This window comes from Ovis canadensis, chromosome 23 (assembly GCF_042477335.2).
Source record: "Ovis canadensis isolate MfBH-ARS-UI-01 breed Bighorn chromosome 23, ARS-UI_OviCan_v2, whole genome shotgun sequence".
Classification (NCBI taxonomy): Eukaryota; Metazoa; Chordata; class Mammalia; order Artiodactyla; family Bovidae; genus Ovis; species Ovis canadensis.
The window spans coordinates 70,422,327-70,440,640 of NC_091267.1; the positions used below are offsets into that span (position 1 = coordinate 70,422,327).

General features: G+C 44.5%; 1 protein-coding gene and 1 non-coding gene across 3 annotated transcripts; both read right to left on the reverse strand.

Moving 5' to 3' along the window:
* Nucleotides 1-457: 457 nt before the first annotated feature.
* On the reverse strand, nt 458-16,793 carry NARS1 (asparaginyl-tRNA synthetase 1). Of its 2 annotated transcripts, none has more exons than XM_069568988.1 (15): nt 16,106-16,793; nt 14,930-15,012; nt 13,265-13,330; nt 13,072-13,164; nt 12,899-12,988; nt 11,920-11,998; nt 10,842-10,912; nt 9,240-9,326; nt 7,523-7,744; nt 7,216-7,415; nt 6,689-6,824; nt 4,916-5,029; nt 2,777-2,908; nt 2,355-2,486; nt 458-1,594 (listed from the first exon to the last, which is right to left on the reverse strand). In XM_069568988.1, the coding sequence occupies exons 1-15, from the start codon at nt 16,146-16,148 to the stop codon at nt 1,463-1,465; spliced, it is 1,680 nt and encodes a 559-aa protein (XP_069425089.1). In that variant the 5' UTR covers nt 16,149-16,793; the 3' UTR covers nt 458-1,462. The 2 variants fall into 2 exon arrangements, with proteins under 2 accessions (XP_069425089.1, XP_069425090.1); XM_069568989.1 differs by having other exon boundaries at nt 14,930-15,009; nt 16,106-16,358.
* An 896-nt stretch (nt 16,794-17,689) lies between these two features.
* LOC138428567 (U6 spliceosomal RNA) lies at nt 17,690-17,792 on the reverse strand. The gene has a single exon (XR_011252506.1). It is a non-coding gene; the product is annotated as a U6 spliceosomal RNA (small nuclear RNA).
* Between the last annotated feature and the right edge of the window lie 522 nt (nt 17,793-18,314).

Genomic DNA, 18,314 nt, shown 5'->3' on the forward strand with positions numbered 1-18,314 from the left:
GCCCCACTGTTTCCTGTCAGCATGTAAGACGCTTGACCAATTTACACAATTAAAATGCATGAGTCTAATCTCCTCACCTAAATTCTGATCAAGTGAATTGCCTAGTTGAATCCAATTAAAGCTCATTCACATTCTAACCAGTATTTCTTATTTAAAGATAGAGGCAAAATATACTACAAACGCCCCCATTTACATCTGTCATTTCACTTAACTGCAAAATAAGATACACTTTAATGTGTCCAGAAAAACAAAAAAAGATTATGAAAGTGAGGTAACTAGCACCCACATCTAATTTTAAAAACACCTTCCTTTTCCTTACCATGTATTTAGTAATACCTACTAAATTCAGTAATATCTAATTTCACGTATACAAATCATGGAAAGTATTTTAAAAATACAAAAGGCACAAATTAATGTGAAACAGAGACATTCAGCTTTAAAGAATTAAGTCGGCAAAGAGTTTTTACGTGTGTCCATTTATTGACTGCTGGGAATAGAGCTTATTGAGAATACACTGACATGCATTTGAGGGGAGAAATTAACCAAACCTGAAAGGGAGCCATTCAGTAAGCCTGAGAGTTAATAAGGTAGGAAAGATTAGATCTAAAGACAGAGTATGTGAGGTGACGCCAACAACCACGGAGGGCTGTCCTTAAGATGCCAGCTGCAAACGCTTTGGGAACTTCTCTGTTCTGAATTACTGTGGAACTACCAGGAGAGAGAGAGCACCCTGCCTCTTTAAACTAATGCGAGAAAGCAAGCTGTTCACTGATGTGCTAAAAAACTTGCTGTCACTTCGAACTGTTTAAGGCAATTCCATTTTTACAAATTCCTCCACACCAATTTGTATGCTTTAGAGTTATAAGCAGCTATGAGATTTAGGAAAGATTCACAATGGATGCAAAAGACTGTAGTCATATCATTCCTTTATCTGCTGATTTATGCTCTAATACTAGTAGATTTTTACAGCATATTGTCAATTTTTCCCCAAGGTGTTGAACTCATTAATACGATAAAGTGATATAAATAAAAACAATTCCAGTTACACTTAAAAGAACAGAGAGATTAAATCACTGGAATGTCTCAGATCATAATTTAAAATTATTTAATGATATATGTGGTACATGCGACATAAAGATTGTAACCTAAAGGGGGATAAAGCACTGAGACATACTCCTAACTGCAGAGCTACATGCCAGTTTCTCCCAAACTTTTCAATGGGTATTTTTTCATTAAAATGATAACATCAATGTTACTTGATATTAAAAATGTTTTGAACTGCTTTCTGTGGTAGCAGGAATAAAAAAGAGAAAACAGAAATGGACATACCCCAGTGGAATTAAAAAAAAAAAGTGGGGGGAAGAAAAGCGGGGGGAAGATTTTGGCTCCTTTTTTAAGAGGCAGTCTGTTCCTTCCATGAACCGTGTTCTTTCCTTGAAGCTCTGGGGGTCGGGGGGACCGGTCATGGCTTGCAGCGCTGCACAAACCGAGGGTACAAGCACACGTCGCGGATGTGGTATCTGTCCAGAATCCAGGTTAAGAATCGTTCTAAGCCCAGGCCATAGCCGCCATGTGGACACGTGCCATATTTTCTCTGTTAGAGAGAGAGACAGAGGAATAAAGGCTTAGTTTACAATTTTGTCTAAAATAGTGAAAGTTTTCTGCTGTAAAATGAGTTCCGCTTCTTCTGGTTAAGGGATTAACCCTTGGACTTCCCGGGGGATCCAGTGGCTGAGAATTTGCCTGCCAATGCTGGGGACACGGGTTCAATCCCTGGCCCGGGAAGATCCCACGTGCTCAGAAGCAGCTAAGCCTGGGCACCACAGCTACTGAGGCATGCACACCCTAAAGCCCGTGCTCCCCTGCAGTGAGAAGCCTGTGCCCCGCAACAATGGCCAGCGCAGCCAAAAATAACAAGGAATTCAACCCTTAAGCTACACTCCCTCATGGGCCACATGGGAAAAAATACTTGGATATGAAAAATAAACCAGGCATTTAACACCCTAGAAAGAAAAGATTTCACACTTCAAATTAAGCTAATGTCTGTTTATCAGAAAAAAAGGAACAACTAGATATTAGTAAGATCTGATGACACATTTTTAAAACCTCAGTAGCAACGAGCGAGGCCAGCAGTTAACATATTCAAATTAAGTTTTCAAATTAAGTTAACATATTAGTGGCCAAAGACAAAACCCGCAATATACACATGCCACATTATTAAAACCACGAGACCGAATACAGCTCCTTCACATGCTAAGGTTCTTCCCTGAATTCTTCCCTTTTGACGATTTCAATTTAAACAGAACTATTATATTGAAAAAATGTTAAAGGGTTTATTTAGTAAAAGTCTTTACCTGATCCGTGTACCAGTAATAGGGAGTGGGGTCAATCCCTTCTCTTTTGTAACCTGCCAGGATCTCTTCATTATCCCAGATACGCATGGAGCCGCCCACGATCTCACCAACATTGGGCATCAACACGTCGACCTTTCAGAATGAGTAAATAAAACAGTTACGACCAGGCTTTCAGTCACAGCACTGCTCTAGAGTTTGAATGGAAATCACTAAAAGCATCTGATTGATGATCGTGCCAAACACAAATATGACTCAAATGTCATAATTCAACAAGACAGGTTAAACACCATCAGAGGGCAGAAAACACTTCCTGAAACGCTGAAGATTCATAGTAGAATATTTGCTATGAGCTGTGTCTTATTCCAACGCCCCCGCCCCCCCACCCTTCAAAAGCAAAATCACTGTCTGAATCCTAGACTGACAGATTCGGTGAGGCGGGGGTCCTCGGGACAGCGCTGCATGTAGAAAGACTTGATCTCCACAGGAAAGCGACACAGCAAGATGGGCTCGTTGATGGTGTCCGTCATCAGTCTCTCTGGAGCTTCCGGGATGTCCTGAGGTTAGACAGGGGCTTCATGAACATCCAGACCTCGAAAGGCGCCCTGGCAGAAGCAGCTCTCTGATCCAGCGGCAGTCTGCCATCTTACTCACCCAACAGAGCCCAGAACACACATGCACCCAACAGAGTCCAGCACGCACACGCACACACGCACACGCACGCACGCACACACACACACACACACACACGGGTGACAGACTACTCCACTGTCCCTTTTCAGTGGCCAGTTTTATCTGGATCTGAAGCAAACGCAGTCCACCCGGTCCCATAAGGTGTAAGATAATCAGCAAATGCTTCACAACGTCATTGATCTACACACACACTAAGTTATTAATAACACCAATCTAAACTCCCGTTATCTCCGCTCCTTTCCTGTTACAATAAATCTGCATGCCTTCAACAGTCCTAAGACACGACTGTAAGACAAATAACCAGTGTCGAATTTATAATGTAACCACACCTGCAGCAGTTAGCCAAGAGAGGTAAGATGATGAATCAAGTTAATCTGCTTTCTGCTCACGCATCCTTCAGTAGACCACACATAAATTCAAGCTCAAACTGAAAAAACTCATCATTGGTAAAAACTGATTGGAAAGAATGGGGCAAGACTGATTTAAGGTTAAGAACTGCGGGAGCTCCCCATCGCCGGGCACAGTGGTTTGCAAGCTCTCGCCCTGGAGCCCTGCGCCCTCTACAGTCCAGAGAGGAAACGAGAGGTGAGCGGGAGAGCTCTTCACACACTAGAGTCGAGAGTGCAACATAACTGCAGGAAAAGGATCTCACTGCTTGTCCCAGGACCTAGAGAGCTCTGCTCTACCCTAGCCCCTTCCTGTGTGTGAGATGACGAGAGAAAATGCTGACAGGCTCGGAGGACTGCCTGCCGGGCACTGAGCTCACTAAGTCCTCTGACTTTATTTTATTTTATTTTTTTTTCAGTCCTCTGACTTTACAAGCGGACGTTGTCTCCAAGGCAGAGACGGGGAATCAGACAGCGGGGTCGCTGGCCTCTGTTACTCAGCAGCGAGGACAGAGGTGGGGCTCGTGTTCTTTCCACTCAATCCCACCAGCTTGCTGTACTAGGTGGTGACAGCGCTTGGGTTTTCAGCACAGAATCTGGTTTTACACAAGGTCAACCGAATTAATGAAACAATTAATTTATATAAGCCTAGTACCCTGTCCTAATTTCTTTCTAAAAATGAAACAAAAATCACACGTTTCATTTGTAAAACAGATTTGCAAATACTATGTAAGGAGTGGTTAAATGCACAAGGAAGCGGGTTTGGAATAGTGTTAATAACCTAATCCCACAACCAGCGCTGGGAGGGTGCTCCCAGGCAAGACAGACACACTCACTGTATCTGGGGTGCTGGGCCATCTTCCCCATCAATGCCTTCTCTCCTGGTTTTACACTTTAACCAGTGGCTATTTTCTTCTTTGGACCTCCTCCATAAAAAGGAGTTTTAACTCACTGTTTTGGAGGAAGTATTCTTGCCTGGGCGATCCCATGGACAGAGGAGCCTGGTGGGCTACAGTCCATGGGGAAGCACAGAGTCAGACATGACTGAGTGACTAATACTTTCTCTTTTTATCCTTTTTGAAAGAGTCAGTTACTTTCTCCAGAAAACCCAAACGAGCACACACACATGCCAACACTCTGCACGTGACTTCAAAGTTCACAACGCTCTGAAGTGTCCTGCCAGACGAGAGAATTACAGCTAGAGCTAGTAAGAACAAGGACTTGCGGAAGAGGAATGAGACAAAGGATGGGCTGTGAAGGCTACAGACTGGCCAATATGCACTGACAACCACAGAAAAGGCACTGCCCCAAGGACCACTCTATGCCCACTGAGCCGTGGGTCCTCAGACAAGCCCCAGAAGGGGGGTCTGTGGTTGTCATGTATTTAACAACAAGCAGATGCCTCCGACATTGCTGGTGACCGGAAGAGCAATCCACTTAAGTATAAAGCTCCCTTTGACATAGTGACTATAGAGGAATCCATACCTCTCCAAATTCATAGAAAGTTCCGTCTTCTTTCTTTACGTTGTGTTCTTTCAGCCACACAATAGCATCTGAATAGTTCATCCGTTTGAAAGGCCGCTTAGGGGGCTTAAAATTCTACAGTAGAAAGGAAAAACACGGTGTATATAAGGAAACCATTCACACGAACACTTCAAGAGATGCTACTTACCGTTACTAACAGATATTACTTCATGAACGTCAGGACTTGTTCATTGATGCTGGCAGCAGGGGAGCAGAAGCATAGAGGGAGGGGTGTATGAAGATGTGTTCATGTTTATATTTTGAGCGTAACCACTGATGTGTGTGCATTTCTTGGTACTACAGCAACACACTATTTAGTCATTAATTCAATGGAAACATACCTCCTTGCTAATACTTTTAATAGTTTGGATCAGATAATGAATCCTCTTAGAAGCGTTATACTTTGTGTACTCTGTTGATTTAGGTCTCATTTTTAATTGAACATTAAGGGAATTTTAATCCTAACTCTGCCGAATCTTTATCTAGAGGCCCATTGCCATTTTTGTCGTTTCTGAAATTCTCGTTGCCGAGAAAGGCTGGATTACGTTCTTTTTCCTTCCAGATCGAGCTGGTGCAGTGCATTCTTGTTTATCAAAATACTCACAGCTTTGGGACTTTGAAATGGTAAGTATTCACGACGTGTGAAACAGTATGACACGTAACAGTATGATCTTAATCATAGAAAAATGGATGCTTGGTTGTGAAAACACACACGTAAGAGCTAGAAGGGCTTGTCAAACGTAAATTGCTGGTGACGATGAATGACTTTGTTTTCTGCATCCTGAGTTTTTTTGGTTTCCTATTATGCCATGTTAACTTTTAAGAAATAAAAGCTATTTTAAAACATTAAAAAAAATTCTTTCAGACTTAAAAGAAACTCGGGGAATTCTCTGGCAGTACAGTGGTTAGGACTCTGCATTTCCACTGCCAAGCATCCAGCTGGAACTAAGATCCCACAAGCCACGCAGTGCAGTCAAAAACCCCCCCAAAACTGGACATCCCTAAAAATGGAAAACACATACCAACTTTCTATGTAAGTTAAAACACTATGAAATTATTGGCGATGACTAGTATCCAATTTTAGTCTTTAAAATATCAGTCTTGAAATGGGTGAAGGGAATCAAACAGTACAAACTTCCAGGTATAAAAGAGGTTAAGTCCCAATAGGATGTAATGTATGACATGGTGACTATAATCAATAACACTGTATTATAAATTTGAAAATTGATAGGAAAGGCTCTTGAAAGGTTGCATCACAAGAAAAAAGCTGTAACTAGGTGTGGCGTGCGGGTCATCTTCTATTTTTTAAAATCTTATTCATTTGTGGCCGCGCTGGGTCTGCGTTGCGGTGTGCAGGCTTCTCACTGTGGTGGCCTCTCTCGTTGGGGGGCACAGGCCTAGCACACATGGGCTTCAGTAGCTGTGGTGCGCAGGCCCAGTAGCCCTGAGGCATATGGAACCCTCCCAGGCCGGGGATCGAACCTGTGTCCCCGGCACTGGCAGGTGGGCCCTCAACCACTGGACCACCAGGAAGCCCCATTTTCTAATACATACATATATATATCACGGCACTATGGTGTGACCTAAAAGTAATATGTTATATATCAATTATAATTCAAAAAACCAGTCATTTATTTCAAAGCTCACCAAGCTACTAAATCTATAAAAATCAAGAATGTGGACCTTGCTGAAACAGAGCCCTCATTTCATGTCTCCAAACAGCAGCAGACCTACCGGGTTGAGGTCGCGCACTATGCTTCCTGCGGGTGATTTCAGGACTCTATCGACCACGTCACACACCAAGTCCTCCAGGCGGTTCAGGAGTTCCTCGAAGGTCAGGAAAGGACACTCGGCTTCCACGTGAGTGTATCTGAGGAACACGACACTAACTCAGAGCTGCTCTTCTTTCCACTAAGTTTTCTCTCAGGCAAGGATCTTAACGCTGGGAAACTGTCTAGAAAAATAAAACTCCCACCGTGCTAACCAACTCCCAACTCTGCAAACTAGTTTTAGCCCACCCAACTTCCTTTTCCCCTTCTTAGTGATTTCTTGTTTATTCCACAACACATAAAGGATCAAGAGAGAGCAAATCAACAGATCTTTGTGAGCTAAGAGGTAGAACTTCTTGGACAGTTTCCATTAACTCATTCAAGTACCCTTTATAAAACCTCTTAATACTTTACCTCCACCAAGATTGCTTCTCTGAACAGGTTTTCTCAGAAAACAAAATTTTAAATGAAAGCAAAAAGACAACCACATACTCAGCCAGGTGCCTTCGTGTTCTGGACTGTTCTGCCCTGTATGACTGTGCGATGCAAAAGACATCCCCCAGAGCTGGAATGCAGGTCTCCAGGTAGAGCTGAGAGGACTGTGTCAGATACGCCTCTTCCCCGAAATAGTCAAGCTTGAAGAGTGTGGCACCGCCTTCCACCTGTGTCTGCACTAACGTTGGAGGAGTGATCTATGCCAACAGGAAAGGGGTAAACAGAGGCCTTTTGTGAGCACCGGGGCTCAAGGTCAAACACGCGAAAGGGCGTCGTCTGCAGGGGACGACCCGCGCACACTTACTTCGTGGTACCCCCTGTCGAAGAAGTGGTCTCTGAAGCACCTGGTGACCACGGAGCGCGCCTTCAGGATTTTGGACATGTTCTCGCCCCGGATCATCATGTGCCTGTTGTTGAGCTGGACGTCCACGTCGGACTCCTCATTGATCAAGTTGTCAGCGCCTCCTGCGGGGGCCAGCCCGATCAGCTCCCAGAAGTCGCAGCTCAGCTCGTGGCCCCCCGGAGCCTACAGTTTTAAATGGGGCAGGGAGGAAGAGAGGGAGGGAGAAGGAGACAGAAAGTGTACAGGGTGGGGGAATCTCACTCGTGGCAACATCTTCAGTAAGCTCGTATTTCTAAGAACCTATCTTTACCAGCCTACCCTTCTAAACCCAAAGACCCAATAATTAAATTTCATATTGACAGATTTAATATTTCTTTCAGAATAAATCACTTACACACACACACATTTTTTTACAAAACAGAAAAGCACAAACTAGAAAATAAACTATAATCCCATGACCTGGAGTAACCACTAACTACTGTCAACATTTTAGTATATCTTTCCAGCCTTTGCCCAATAATTCAAAAGTAACATAACATCCACATTGAAAAATTCCTTAAATACCAAGGTTTTACTAAGAGATGCTTCTCTCTGGAACATATAGATAGTAAAAATTCCAATCCTCCCTAATACTCCCATCGAAAGCCTTGTATGTAGAAGCCACACAGTGTGGAATATATAGCCATCTTGGTGCCCAACACTGGCAGCAAGAAACACCAAGACAGCCACTCCGCTGTGCAATCGCATTACTTACAAGGAAAATCCAGTGAACCTGAGCCAGATACTCACTCCTAACACAGGTTCTTTACATGGACTCTGGGAGTCTCTTTTATCAGTGTTTCTAGTCTCGAGGGAGGACCCCATGGGCTCCCTCTGCTGCTTAATATGTCATCTTTGTTTTCTTTCCCAAGGACAAATCCAACCACAGTTGTTACTTGAACAATAATTACCAACAAGTAGCTCTTAACTCGGAGAAGGCAATGGCACCCCACTCCAGTACTCTTGCCTGGAAAATCCCATGGACAGAGGAACCTGGTAGGCTGCAGTCCATGGGGTTGCTAAGAGTCAGACACGACTGAGCGACTTCACTTTCGCTTCTCACTTTCATGCATTGGAGAAGGAAATGGCAACCCACTCCAGTGTTCTTGCCTAGAGAATCCCAGGGACGGGGAAGCCTGGTGGGCTACCATCTATGGGGTCACACAGAGTCGGACACGACTGAAGCGACTTAGCAGCAGCAGCAGCTCTTAGCTGGTACTAGGTGACATGTGTGTTGGCTGGGGAACAAACAACTCTCTGTCAGAGTTATATTTGTTTTTTTTAAGAGTCTTTCAAATTCTATTTTAAAAGTTTCAAATTTAGATTACTATTCTTTCCTGAAACACTTCCTGTAGATGAAATTTTTATTTTCACCTAGCTGAAAAATTATTCACATATAAACAGCAAGTTATTCTCGCCCTTGAAGATTATTCAGTCATTCTTTAGGCTGAAAATCACTGAGATTGTCACATCATACAAGCTGTATAGCACACATATTTCACTGGAAAAGGAAAAGGCACTCTAAAGTTAGCAAGTGCATCACATCTTTATATTTATAATGCTAAATTCCAAAAAAAAAAAAAAGACATTGGAAAGCAACAAGATTACCACTTTCCTCTCAGAAACTCCACACACTCACCTGCTTGCCCTTCGGGGTAAGATTCAGCATTCCATACACTGCGACACTGCTCTCAGTGGACAAGACAACGCCATTGTAACACTGACACTACGGAAAGATCAAGTTCAAATTCAGCTGCTCACATTCACAGTAGAATATTCTGCCATACAGAAGGCAAAGGGGTTATTTATAAACAGGTTATCTAGTCCAAAACTAGTAAAATAAGACGGCCATTCAACCAAACGTTTATCTATATACAGACACACACATACGCATGCACACACCCTACATGTACGTGTATACGCGTGCACACACCCTACATGTACGTGTATACGCGTGCACACACCCTACATGTACGTGTACACGTGTGTGCACACACCCTACATGTACGTGTATACGTGTGTGCACACACCCTACATGTACGTGCATACGTGTGCACACATCCTACATGTACGTGCATATGTGTGTGTGCACACATACACTAGTCCACGTCTCTTTAAAAAAGTGAAGAACTTTATGAGGGAGGGCTCAGGCCATCAGCACCTGAATCCACTAATCATAAGGACTAGAATTATGTGATTCGTGATGTGATGTAATTTAAAGAAGACAGCTGTGTCCATGAAGTAGTTATATCAAGAAGACCTGAATATGATCAGACCTAACCTCCAGCTCGTAAGAAACACAAAGGATAGAGGAACATTTACACCTTATGATGCAATCGACCAAATCCAGAATGTGACAAGTCCTACAGGACAAATGACCCAATTTTTCCCAAAAACTGGACGGGGGAGTGCAGTGGAGAAAAGAGAATGAAAGGGGAGAACTGCCATGGATTGAGAGAGAGTTCAGAGACATTGTCAACTAAAGGCCACATGCAGCTCTTCTGACCCTCATTCAAAGTAACCAACTGTAGTAAGACATTATGAATCTAACTGGATATTTTTTGGGGGGAGGGGGTGTGATAATGGTAGTGTGATTATATTAAAAATATTTCTTCCTGGGGAAGCATATGCAAGTATGTTTACATGAAATTTAATGTCTGGGAGATAAAAGGGTGGGGGGGAAGAGTACACCAGAATTGGTAATATATTAGTGAAAAGATTTAAATTAAAGATTTAATGTGTATCCCTCCCAAATCCCTATGTTGAAACCCTTTCCTGCCAGGTGATGCTGTTAGGAGGTGGGGCCTTTGCGAGGAGTTAGGATTACATCAGGGCACGAGGGTGGGGCCCTCAGGAGTGGGATTAATGCTTTCCCTTCTCTGCAAGTTGAGGATGTGGATACAACAGGAAGTGGGCAGTCTGCAACCTGGAAGAGGGCCCTCACCAGAACCTGACCACGCCAGCACCTTGATCTGGACTTCCAACCACGAGAACCGTGAGAAATAACCTTCTGTTGTCACCACGCCCCCCAGTTTACGGCACTCAGTCACAGCAGCCCAACTGAGACATTACTGGGCTGAGAGAGAAGACTGGGAGGTTTCGTCCCGCTATTCCATTTTTGAGATGTTTGAAATTCCCCACAATAACAGTTCCAGATGCCCAAATTCCCTAAACTAACAATAAAGGAACCTATTGAAAAAAATCTAATATTCAGCCATCGTAAATATGAAAAAATGTTTACCAAATCATCTGACAAGACACACTGGAGAAAACCCGTACCATCCCGCAACACCAGAAACATTAAATTCTTTCCTAAAAATGAGAAAGAGGACGTTTAGCTGGATTGTTCTTGAGGCACCTGAAAGCACTTTCTCATAATTTAATCATATATGAAGGAACTGCCAAGTTTAAACATGGAAAATTCAAACCTCCTACGGGGCCCTGTTCCTTTGAAGTAGTGTCACTACTCAGAATCTGGAAAGTATTTCACATTCTTTTCTGTATTTTTCAAACCCTACGCAAGCCTCCTGACCCACAGCATCACGGGAAAGCAAGGCCGTAAACATGTGAGTTGAGGGACTGCGTCTCCTTCACCCCCGGGTCCCCTGCAGCGCCCAGCACAGTGTGTTCCTGGAGGGTGATACACACTGCCACACAGAATCGCTTGTGGCTTTTTATGCCCCATTTTTTCTTTTATGAAGGATTTGATAACCACTTACAATTAACGAGCTGCAAAAACATAATAATAATAAAAAGAGAAAGCAAAACATCAGGACCAAGTACAAATATGCTAATCCTAAGCTCAGCAGCAGACACCAGTGAAGTCTGGCTCTGCACTTTTGGTAGCACACCCCCTGCTTTCCATTACATAATTCAGTGCAGTTCAGCAAACATTTCCTGGATACCTCCTGATCACTGTATCCAGGATGAAAGGATACAACTGATTGTATCCAACACAGTTAAGCAACATTTAAATTTTTAAACTTTCAATAGCTGTACTGAAGAATGACCTTAGGATTTAAATCATTGTTTCCTTAAAAGAGCTAGCATTCCCAAACAAAAATACCCTCAAGTAAATGCTTTTTCTTATGTTCTTCATTTAAGACTAGGGATATTGAAAAACAATTTTTTTATAGTACACACCATTTCATTTCTTGTCTAAATATTTATATTGAAAAGAATGAATCTTAAACTATTTTGTGTGCCTTTTTTAAAAATATAAATTTATTTATTTTAATTGGAAGCTAATTACTTGACAATATTGTACTAGGGATATTGAAAATTAAAGAGAGAGAGAAAAGTACAACTTTGCCAGTTACCTTGTCTACGCAGCCTGTGGACCCAGCCAAACACCTTTACCCTTTGGCCTCTATATCCTTCTAGTTCCCGAATCTTCACCTGTCAAGTTAAAGTAAATAACGTTTGACCCAGCATGTCATTCATCACATACCAACTCTGTCACGAATATCGGATGGGTAGCAGTAAGGTGTTAAAAAACCACAACTGAAGTAAAACTGCAGATAGCCACTCTACCGCAGGTCAGAGCCAGAAAATCTCACCATACCAGAGGGGTTAAAAACAAAAATCCAAGTCTTCTTTCTCTTAGTGCAAAACTGGCTGTGAGAAACACCCAGAACTTCAGATATTGCTATATAAAGTCAACAGATCAATAAAATTCATGGCAGCAACAACCCTAGTCCATGCAGAGCCCCTTCCCTGACCTCCCAGACCCTCCTGCCACCCTGGGAGGTGGAAGCTACCAAGGCTGGTTTTTCATCCGGGGATGGAGGGGAGAGGGGAGGGGAGGAAGGGTCTGCCGGTGTGGCCAAGCACACAGCTCCCTCACTAAGGAAGCAAGAAAAACACGACAATTCAGCAGCAATAACTATTCTCTTCTAGAAAGAACACAGATATAATCCAATTTTTTTAAAAAAATCACAAACACCTTTTTCTCTTAAGAGGTCATGAGAATCATGGATTTCAACCTCTTCCTTTTGCGGTGAGGGAACTGCCCCCAGGGAGGGAAACATCACGTGACTGAGATCCACAGCCCACCAGGCCCAGATGCCAGGGCCGCCAGCTCTCAGTGGGGACAGAATGTGCTCGCCACGGCGATCGCTCAGGAAAGTGAGCCCCGAAGGGACCAGGCTCACAGCTCCCCAGCGTGACCCGCGCTCCCCCTTCTGGAAGAGAAGACGAGGAGTGCAAAGACCAGAGCAGGCAGCACGCTCCTCAGACACAGGAAGTGACAGCCTGGCCTGTGGGCCTGCCAGGTGAAACAACCTGCATCACACTCACACATTTCGGCTCTGGAAGACTTGGGTCGTTTTCAATGGTAATCTTCTTTGCTTCTTCCAGGTTCTTCTCTCTTCGCAAATTGTCTTCGGCCTAGTTTTAGTAAATGGGCAATCTGTTACCATGGCATCTGGTGTCCTGAACTGGAAAGCGTTCACAGAGCACTCACTGCTCACCTCTTTCTTCTCCCGGGACTCACTCTTCATCTGCTCTCTGTGCCACAGCTTCCTAATGTTCTTCATCTGGGACTTAGAAATAACATCCCACCTCTGGAGAAGTAAACAGACGGGTAGTGTTTTCCAGACCTCTGTATTCTAAAGAAAACTTCTTCACAAAATCAAATTCTATAAAGCTTTGGGTTTACCTTACCTCATTTTCTTTTTGTGAATCTACGTAAATGGTAGGAAAGGGTTCTTTTCCAACTGTCATCAAAGCCTTGGGGAAGGGAGAAAAAGGACATTCCTTTACCATCATGCAGTGTTTAAAATTAAGATAACACCTGACTCACGAGGTAACTTCCATCACCTAGAACATTATCAAGAGTCCAGAAGAAAACATGAAGACCCCACCAGCCAAAGGTCAATGCCGATAGAAGGCACGGCTGAACGTACTAAGACTGTCCTTAAAGTAGACATCCTTTCCTGAATGATTCTAGCAATGTCATTTTACACAGTATATAGTTCCCCATACTAGTGAACAAGAAGCAACGGATTTTAAGAGGCCACAGGGACCTGCAGGAAGTATGCTGACAACTGAAGGGACAGCTGACAGCAGAGGCCAGCTGCAGAGCAGCTCCAGATGGTTAATCCTCACGAAGGATCCAGGTGAGTCATCTCAGAAACTCTCAACAACATGATGGTCGGGGATGCAGAAGGCTAGGTTTTATTTAACTGGAGAAATCCCTATGTGTAGAATACGTACCCCTTTTCAACCTTTGCAAATATACTGGAACATATCTGATATCACTGTATCATTTGATATCTTATAGTTTATATTCTTTTCTTAAAAAACTGATGGTTGACCCAGAGAGATGTTACGGGGAGGGAGGTGGGTTCATGTTTGGGAACGCATGTAAGAATTAAAGATATTAAAATTTAAAAAATAAAAAGCTAAAAAAAAATAAACAAAATAAAGAGGAAAAAAAAAACTGATGGTTGGAAGTATGTAAAAAATAAGTATTTTATTAATTGCTTCAAACATTCCTTCAAATCTGCTCCTAAATTATCATCAATCAAGAAACGTAATGAGTTGTTGTCTCTAGTGTAACATCTGAAGCTTATGAAAACCAACCTTTTCTAAAGATCTAGTTTCCAAACCTGAAAAATACTTTTCTTCTTGATTGAACACCAGTCTCAACTCAATTACTGCTAGCGAGGAGGAGGGAACCTGGATCTTTTGGAAACATCCAAGAGAGTTCAGCTTCTCCTTTTAACAATCAGACTTTGTAAGATGTTTGTAAATCACTAAGGATTGATTTACCACCTGACAGTCTGTACTGATTCGGTTCAAGGTCACACCTGGATTCAAGTGGTAAACTCACCAAGAGAACTCTGAGGAGTCAGTTTGGAAGAAATGTTTGGAATAAACTCAGTATGAATACGGGAAGATAATTTTTATTTCTATAAGAATTAAAAAACTGATCATTTGACTCAATGGAGAGAAAAATTCCAAGATGCAATGCTGATGGTAAGGAAGAAAAGAAGACACCTATTAAAAATGTTCAAAGGGAATTCCCTGATAATCCAGTGGTTAGGGACTTGGTGCTTTCACTGCCAAGGGCCTGCGAACTAAAGATCCCACAAGCCTCAAGGCGTACGTCCCCCCACCCCTCCAAAAAAGGAAGTTCAAATAACTTTAGGCATACAGCATCTAATACCCTTAAAGCTACATACCTGTATACACCCCTCACTTGCCCTTTTCAGAAAGTTCTCTTCAAATCTAGTACTTGAGATAAAACTCCTGACAAGTCATATAATAACTGGCAGAAGTCATTAATAAATACAAAGTCATTTCCTAATGAGGAAGAGGCACTACCTTAAGGCCTGTTTTAAAGGGTTTCTCCTTGGTTCCATCACCAGTAGCATCATTCCCCTCTCGGTCGGAGACATATAGTTCTGCTGTTTTACAAAAAGAGAGTAAGTTACTCGTTTGGTCAATAATTATCAGTCACCTCATACTGCAGCTACGTTATCCATTCTTTATCTCTGTAAACAGAACATGTATCTGATCAGTGAAAATTATCAAATTCCAGGGACTTCCCTGCTGGTCCAGTGGTTAGGACTGCACGCTGCCAGTGCAGGGGGTGCGGGTTCCATTCCGGGATCCCTGAGATCCCACATGCCAAGCCCGCAGCCAAAAGATACTTAGATTTTCTTTAATTAAAAAAAGTATCAAAGTTCAAAAGAAATTGTATCAGTTTATGTTCCCACTCCCCTCTCCAAGGACATCCATTCCGGAAGAAGAGACTGGTCAAATTTGGCTTTTCAAAATGAACTTTGATCATTTTCCTTTGTCATACTGCTTCCATTAATATCTACTTGAATCCCAACAACACAGCAAGGGCTTTGTAATTGGCCAGACTGTCCAATTGGGATGTTGCACTTTAACAGCCAGGGACCCTGGGAGAGTTCACTTAACCCTTCTGGGCTTGTTTCTGAGCCGGTAAAATGAGGGAAACGATACCCACATCTTGAAGTACTGAGGATGAAATATATAAATCGGATATCCTGGTGCCAGACCACAGAAAATCAAAATAAACATCAGTTTCCTCTGGCCTTTAAAGGAAACCAAAAGCTCCGAAAGTAAACGAATCGCACAAAGGCCTCGCAACTGTGAGCGGGCAGAGACATCACATCGGATCCTACCTCTCCTTTGCCTACTGCACCAGATGGCCTCCCAGGCCCTCCCCACATAAACGAGGGTGAGCGAGAGAGGCATTCTCGAGTCGTCTCCTGAGGGTCACTCGGAAGACGCACACACTCGGGGGCGGTCCTGAGATCTGCCCGGGCCTCTCTCGGCGGAATCACGGGCTTTCCTTCAGCGGGGCCGCGCGGGGAGCCTGCGGCGCCCCGAAGAAGCCCGGCCCGGCCCGCCCTCCCCGCCTGCCTCCATCCGCGCGCGCAGCGCTGACAGCTATACTCGGCCGGAACGCGGGGGCGGCCCGCGGCAGGGGCGCCACTCACACACCCCCGGACCCCCGGCCTCACTCACCGAGCACCATCCCTGCAGCCGCCCTCACCACCTCCAAGGACATCGCCGCCAACACGCAGCCACCTGGTCTCCCCGCGGAGTGCGCCGGCAGCTCCTCAACTCGGAGGTTGCATCATCGAACGTCGCGCAGAAGCCGTCGCCGTAAGTCACCCTGGCGTCGCGGCTCCATTGGTTACGGGAGGTTACGGAGCTAGGGCGCGCGGCGCTGCAGCCGCCATCTTCGGTTCAGGCAGAGGCAACTTCCGGTTCCGGCGCCGCCTCCAGGCTACCCCTTCTCTTCCGGCTGCGCTGGGGACTCGAGGGGCCGCAGTCTCGCCCGGGGTTTCCTTGGCCCCGAGACACCTCGGGCAGCGCTGTAGTCCCAGTCCCTCCGGCCTCCATCTCCCCAACTTCCCTGATGAGTCTCCTAGTTCCGCCCCACCCCTACCCCTGCTGTGGGCGCGGTCAGGCTCTCCTGGAAACCAGACCCAGGGATTCATCCCAGATCCTCAGATCCTGGAGTGGAATTTATGTCATCAAATTAATGACGACCCATGTCGTCATCAGCCGCGAGCTGGGGCGGAGGTAGAGGTGAGGGGCAGAGCTAGAGGTAGTCCTGTCTCCCATTCATTGCCTACCTTGAGCATGAAGACCCTTTAACTTTCTAGCTTCAATGAATTTAGGAATGTAATTCAGTGTCACTTGGATCATAGTGTGTATTTAATTATCTTAAATTGGAGGGTAATTCCTTTACAACGTTGTGTTGGTTTCTGCCCTACATGAAGAAGAACTGGACCTTCAGATCTGGAATTCTGGTTCTGCCTGTTGCTATGTGACTAGAGCTGAATGTGCTAACCTAAACTTCAATCTCCCTGTTTATGACGGATGAATAAGTTCAGGGCCCAGCAGTCACAGGTAGTAAATAAAGGGTGGCTAGGGTCATCATTCTCAACTTACTGGTATACCAGAGTTTGTCTCTGAGTCAAAGGAAAACATACTTTGGTTATGCAAATAAATCCATAGGTAGGCTCAGAGTCTATCAAAATTATAAACCAGATGACTTTAAGAATATTTCACCCAGTTTCATGGACTTTCCCCTTTCCCTCTTTGTTGGATGCTTTTGCCCATGCATTAGTTGCCTACAGCTGAAAGATGTATTATCTCAGGTAGCTTCTGAGGCTGAAGCACTGGGGAGTGGATGGGGGGTGGGTGGTATTCAGACCCAGGGTCTCTTCTAAACCAGGGGCTGCAGTCACCTGGTGGCTTGGGTAGGTGAGGATCTGGCTCTTGGCAGGTGGCTGTGGTTTCATGTCAGGTGGGCTCCTCAATGACAAGACAGCTGACTTTCCCCAGAAGTAAGTGGAGGGAGGGATAGAGGCAGCGAGACTGTATTGGTTGCCTATATTCTATATTGTAGAATAAATTACCCCCAAACTGCAAGCGACAGTCATTTTCTCACACTGCCTGTGGACCGGGAATCTGGGCAAGGCTTAGCTGAGGCTTCAGACGCTGGGTCTCTAAAAAGGCTGCCATTGAGGTGTCATCTGGAGCTCATTTAAGATTGTTTTTTAGCAGTTTGTGATGAAAGTTGTTGTGAGATAACACAAAAATACAGTACACTTCACAGATGTGTGTGCCATCTTCATACGGGGGCCATGCTAATCTCTGCTACAATTCCAGTTTTAGGAGACGCACTGCCGAAGTGAGCGGAGTCTGAGATCCTGAAGTCTCGCCTGGGTGATGCTCTTCCCACACGCCCCTGTTGCTGTCAGGAGGACTCAGTTCCTCAGGCTGGTGGACTCAGGGCCTTAGTTCTTCGCAGGCTCTTGGCCGGAGGTCTCCCTCAGCTCCTTGCCACGAAGGCTTTTCTGGTGGGCAGTGTTCTTCATCATAGCAATTGAGCAAGAAGGCAAGTGGATGTGCAGGCCAGATGGAAGCCACGGTCCTTGGTTTCCCATCCCTTTTGCATATCCTGTTCCTTAGATTTGAGTCACTTGGTCCAGCCTACACTCCAGGAAAGGAGTTATACACCAGGGCATGAATCCCAGGAGGTGGCAGGGATCCCAGGACCATCTTAGGAAGCTACATGCCACAGCAACTAAAACCCAGACTGTAGTGCCTTTGCATAACCCAACCAATGAATGACATTTCATCATTTCTGCGGTATTTTAACTGGTTGCACAGACCAGCCCTACTACAATATGGGAGAAGACTACACAGGGGGTGAATT

Excerpts from the sequence above, each read along its gene's own strand:
- NARS1 (XM_069568988.1), bottom strand. The coding sequence starts at position 16,148 with ATGTCCTTGGAGGTGGTGAGGGCGGCTGCAGGGATGGTGCTCG. Across the intron at positions 15,013-16,105 it reads GGCTGCAGGGATGGTGCTCG|CAGAACTATATGTCTCCGAC; the intron begins GTGAGTGAGGCC and ends TTTGTAAAACAG. Across the intron at positions 11,999-12,898 it reads GTCTTCCAGAGCCGAAATGT|GTGAAGATTCGGGAACTAGA; the intron begins GTGAGTGTGATG and ends TTAACTTGACAG.